Source organism: Salvelinus alpinus, chromosome 31 (assembly GCF_045679555.1).
Source record: "Salvelinus alpinus chromosome 31, SLU_Salpinus.1, whole genome shotgun sequence".
Taxonomy (NCBI): Eukaryota; Metazoa; Chordata; class Actinopteri; order Salmoniformes; family Salmonidae; genus Salvelinus; species Salvelinus alpinus.
In genome coordinates, this window is record NC_092116.1 from 23,907,355 (window position 1) to 23,913,354 (window position 6,000).

A 6,000-nucleotide genomic window follows, 5' to 3' on the forward strand; every position below is an offset into this window, starting at 1 on the left:
GGATGGAGAGAGGGGTGGAGAGAGAGGGATGGAGAGAGAGGGATGGAGAGAGGGATGAGAGAGAGATGGAGAGAGAGGAATGGAGAGAGATGGAGAGATAGGGATGGAGAGAGGGATGGAGACAGATGGAGAGAGAGGGATGGAGAGAGGGATGGAGAGAGATGGAGAGATAGGGATGGAGAGAGGGATGGAGACAGATGGAGAGAGAGGGATGGAGAGAGATGGAGAGAGAGGGATGGAGAGAGAGGGGTGGAGAGAGGGATGAGAGAGGGATGGAGAGAGGGATGAGAGAGAGATGGAGAGAGAGGGATGAGAGAGGGGGATGGAGAGAGGGATGAGAGAGGGATGGAGAGAGGGATGGAGAGAGAGGGATGAGAGAGAGGGATGGAGAGAGGGATGAGAGAGAGATGGGGAGAGAGAGGGATGAGAGAGAGGGATGGAGAGAGGGATGAGAGAGAGGGATGAGAGAGAGGGATGGAGAGAGAGATGGAGAGAGAGATGGAGAGAGGGATGGAGAGAGGGATGGAGAGAGAGGGATATGGAGAGAGAGATGAAGAGAGAGAGATGGAGAGAGGGATGGAGAGAGGGATGGAGAGAGAAGGATATGGAGAGAGGGATGGAGAGTGGGATGGAGAGAGGGATGAGAGAGAGGGATGGGGAGAGAGGGATATGGAGAGAGGGATGGAGAGAGGGATATAGAGAGAGGGATGGAGAGAGAGATTGTGAGTGAGTGAGGCCCTGAATGTTCTATTCTCAAAAGAACTCAGATCTCTGATGCTGTTGAACATTAAATAACAACAAATGCTTGAATGCACTGAATGTATAGAATGTATGTCACTTCAAATCAAATCAAACTTTATTTGTCACATGCGCAGAATACAATAAGTGTAGACTTTACCGTGAAATGCTTACTTACAAGCCTCTAACCACAGTGCAGTTCAAGAAGAAGAAAAAATTGACCAAGTAGGCTAAAATAAAAAGTAATAATAAAAAGTAACACAATAAGAACAACAATAACGAGGCTATATACAGGGGACACGGGTAACAAACAAACAGCGAGTAGCAGCAGTGTACAAAAGGGGGGGGGTCAATGTAAATTGTCCGGTAGCGATTTTATGAATTGTTCAGCAGTCTTATGGCTTGAGGGTAGAAGCTGTGGAGGAGCCTTTTGGTCCTAGACTAGGGGCTCCGGTACCACTTGTGTGCGGTAGCAGTGGAAACAGTCTATAACTTGGATGACTGGAGTCTCTGACAATTTTATGGGCTTTCCTCTGACACCGCCTATTATATAGGTTCTGGATGGCAGGAAGCTTGCCCCCAGTGATGTACTGGGCCGTTCGCACTACCCTCTGTAGTGCCTTACGATCAGATGTAGAGCAGTTGCCATACCAGGTGGTGATGCAACCGGTCAGGATGCTCTCGGTGGTGCAGTTGTAGAACCTTTTGTGGACCTGGGGACCCATGCCAAATCTTTTCTGTCTCCTGAAGGGGAAAAGGTTTTGTTGTGCCCACTTCACGACTGTCTTGGTATGTTTGGACCATGATAGTTTGTTGGTGATGTGGACACCAAGGAACTTGAAACTTTCGACCCGCTCCACTACAGCCCTGTCGATGTTAACGGGGGCCTGTTCGGCCAACCTTTTCCTATAGTCCACGATCAGCTCCTTAGTCTTGCTCACATCGAGGGAGAGGTTGTTGTCCTGGCACCACACTGCCAGTAATCTGACCTCCTCCCTATAGGCCATCTCATCGTTGTCGGTGATCAGGCCTACCACTGTTGTGTTGTCAGCAAACTTACTGATGGTGTTGGAGTCGTGTTTGGCCACCCAGTCATGGGTGAACAGGGAATACAGGAGGTGACTAAGTACACACCCCCGAGGGGCCCCAGTGTTAAGGATCAGCGTGGTAGACGTGTTGTTGCCTACTCTTACCACCTGGGGGAAGCCTGTCAGGAAGTCCAGGATCCAGTTGCAGAGGGAGGTGTTTACTCCCAGAGTCCTTAGCTTAGGGATGAGCTTCGTGGGCACTATGGTGTTGACCGATGAGCTGTCAATGAACAGCATTCTCACATAGGTGTTCCTTTTGTCCAGGTGGGAAAGGGCAGTGTGGAGTGCGATTAAGATTGGGTCATCTGTGGATCTGTTGGGGAGGTATGCAAATTGGAGTGGGTCTAGGGTGTCAGGGAGGATGCTGTTGATGTGAGCCATGACCAGCCTTTCAAAGCACTACATGGCTACCGACATGAGTGCTACGGGGCGGTAATCATTTAGGCAGGTTACCTTCGCTTCCTTGGACACAGGGACTATGGAGGTCTGCTTGAAACATGTAGATATTACAGATTCGGCCAGGAAGAGGTTGAAAATGTCAGTGAAGATACTTGACAGTTGGCCCGCGCATGCTTTGAGTACATGTCCTGGTAATCCATCTGGCCCAGTGGCTTTGTGAATGTTGACCTGTTTAAAGGTTTTGTTCACATCGGCTACCGAGAGCGTTATCACACAGTCATCCACAACAGCTGGTGCTCTCGTGCATGCTTCAGTGTTATTTGCCTCGAAGGGCATTTAGCTCGTCTGGTAGGCTCGCGTCACTGGGCAGCTCGCGTCTGGGTTTCCCTTTGCAGTCCTTAATAGTTTTCAAGCCCTGCCACATCCGACGAGTGTCAGAGCCGGTGTAGTAGGATTCAATCTTAATCCTGTATTGACGCTTTGCTTGTTTGATGGTTGATGTAATGAGGCAAATATCACAGAGCAATTGGCTGATCAAATCATCATAGGTAAATGGCATTATATCAAATGTGTTGTCATGTGTTGTCCTCCTCACAGCTACTATACAGCCAAGGTGACATTGCGCAAACACGTTGGCAAAAGACAGCTGACTACCATATCCACAGTAATGCATTTGTAATCTGTTGATTACCTCTTGCCATATCAACAGTAATACATTTGTAATCTGTTGATTACCTCTTGCCATATCAACAGTAATGCATTTGTAATCTGTTGATTATAGACCCTAAACCAATTAATTCTTTTTTTAATTTAACCTTTATTTAACTAGGAAAGTCAGTTAAAAACAAATTCTTATTTACAAAGACAGCCTACCCCGGCCAAACCCGGACGACGCTAGGCCAATTGTGCGCCGCCCTATGGGACTCCCAATCACGACCAGGATGTGATTCAGCCTGGATTCGAACCAGGGACTGTACTGTCGCCTCTTGCACTGAGATGCAGTGCCTTAGACCGCTGCCCAACTTTATGGCCCCCCCCTGCCTCCTACCATAACTGTGAGAAAGTGTCTGTGTGTGTCTGTGTGTGTGTGTGTGCGCGCGGGCACCTCTGACAGTGTGTGTGTAAGCAGGTTGTGTAGCGATAAGCGTCTTTGTGTTGTACACTATAGGGGAGTAGACGGAGGAAGACCATCATGTTCCCAAGGACATTGTGATGACTGGATCATGTGACTGAACTCACCTGCCTGTTGTATCTATCAGACGCTGTACAGTAGACCCACAGAGTGTGGTTGCATGATTTGTATTCAAGTAGCCTAACACTAAAACACCTGATTCAACTAATCACCTAATCATCAGTTGAATCACTTGTGGTAGAGCTGGGCTGCCCATCATATTTGAATCGAGTGTTCTGCTAATATTAACAACAAGGCAAAAGATGAAAAACCAAATTGTGTTTTGATATGGCAAACTTACCAGCATCTCTTGCTGATCTTGCATAGCTGTGTAAAAGAAAGTAATGAATGGATGAGAACAGACGTATAGGAAAAAAAGAGGTAGATTAAATGCGGTTTCCTGTTTGTATAAAAAATACTGTCTGGGATCTATCCATATGCTCAGTGAAGAATGGGAATTCCTATAGAATACAAAATATCAGCAGAGATTTAAGAAGTAAATTAAATTAAATTGCTTTGACTGATGTCATGTCTCTGCTAATATGGGAAAAACATATTTGGCTAGCTAGCTAAACAACAATCGTTCATGAAGTTGTTTTACAATCATTCAGAACAATTACTTAAAGGATACCATTTCAGAGCCACATCTGTTTAAACCAGCTCCATCAGAAGAAGATTACCATTACACACATCATCCTCGATAGCTCCAAATGTGAGTCCATTAACACTGTCTTTACAATAGTGTGTGTCAAGTACGGCAAATGCAACAAAACCAATTATTCTGTAAAACTTGATTGGTAAAATACTCTAAACACCTTACAATATCTGATACCTGTAATTCATACTTTACAATACAATATTATTATACAATTATAATCAAACATTTCAAATTGACCAAACCCATTTGATTACTCAACCAATCAAGTCCAATGAATTCAATAAGACGATCACAGATCTTGAATAAAATTGCAGCTCAATATTAATATCTCAGTCTCTGTAACTCACCCTTCTTCTGTGGTGGTCACGGCACTGTACCCACATAGCCACAGCAGGACACAAACACTTTTTAATTTGCCCATGGCTAACTTAAGAGTTAGCGGGCTAAGCATTCGGTAAGCAGCGAATGAGGACAATGAGAGGGATCAGGGTACTTTTATAGGTGGGATGAAAGTGTAGAACAAGATAGGAGGAGGGAGGGAAAGAAGGGTGAAGGGAGTGGGGTGTATTATAAGTGCTATTACCCTATCACTAGCCTACGTCTCAAGATGTGTATGATATTGCGTTGCACATTGCAAAACCACCAACTCCTTGAGTGAATGAGTAACAGTGTGGCATGGGTGTGTTCAGTTTGTGAGTTTTTGTCTGACGCCAGTGTACAGTTAGAATGGGTGGAGATGCTTCGTAAAGTACTGCATCTGTTTTAAAATGCGTTGCATAACAGTTTTAAGGCCTAAGTTTAATTGGGACAAAACCAGACCAGTATTGGTAGTGGTAGAAAAAATACTCTACTGTCATACTTGAGTAAAAGTAAAGATACCTTAATAGAAAATGACTCTATGACTCTGAGTAAAAGTGAAAATCACCCAGTAAATACTACTTGAGTAAATGTCTAAAAGTATCTGATTTTAAATATACTTAAGTACAGCGGTGGGAAAAGTACTCAACGTCATACTTGAGTAAAAGTAAATGCTATACATCAAATTCCAGACAGCACAATGCTGTCTTGTTTTTTTAATTTACAGACAGACAGAGCAACACTCCCACACTCAGACATAATTTACAAATGCAGTATTTGTGTTTAGTGAGTCCGCCAGATCAGAAGCGGTAAGGATGACAATGCGTTATATTGATAGGTGTGTGAATTGGACCATATTCATGTCCTGCCTGAGCATTCGAAATGTAACGAGTACTTTTAGGTGTCAGGGAGTAAAAAGTACATCTCTTCTTTAGGAATGTACAGCAAAAAAACAACTTAAATAGTACTTCAAAGTATTTTTACTTAAGTACTTTACACCACTGAGTATTGGACACAAAGATTATTGGCTGGTCTAGACCCAGATTTGACCTCTCTGTGCTTTATAATTAGGCTGGGATTGACAGTCACACTCTGCTTTAACTTTCTCTACAGGTCATTATGGTGTCGACTTCTTTTCAAATGCGTCTCAACCCAGACAGACAATCTCAATGGCTGTGACAGCCACCCTAAGAACCCAAATCGGATTTTGTTTCTATATATCAGATTTGTTTTTCTGACTGTCCACCCTCAGTTTTACAGATGTGTGAATTTTATTATTAGTGAATAACATAGCCATAACAGCACAAATCTGTTGTCAACTCAACAACATCCTGCCAGTCAGTCAGCTGTCAGCTGCTGTGCTTTCTTTCAGACATGTGATTGGAACATTCATATTGCCTACTGGGTGGTTTCCAAATCAAATAAACAAAACAAACAAATAAACAAACATCTAATCAATGTAACAAGATCCCAGGAGTACTGCCAGAGAGGTCCAGCCCTGTTTACACTCTCTGACAAGTTCCCGTCCGCTAGTTTTGTAAATGGAGCACCAATGATAAGGGTTTTATAGGAGGTTGTAAAGAGGTGCT

The 6,000-nt window shown here is 44.0% G+C and overlaps 1 protein-coding gene across 1 annotated transcript in view; it reads right to left on the reverse strand.

Moving 5' to 3' along the window:
* The window catches only part of LOC139561595 (IgGFc-binding protein-like), a 104,744-nt gene extending 102,681 nt beyond the window's left edge, over nt 1-2,063 (reverse strand). The window contains exon 1 of the mRNA XM_071378816.1: nt 1,989-2,063. Within this exon, the coding sequence (XP_071234917.1) occupies nt 1,989-2,063 (75 nt within the window). The remainder of the gene's footprint in view (nt 1-1,988) is intronic.
* Between the last annotated feature and the right edge of the window lie 3,937 nt (nt 2,064-6,000).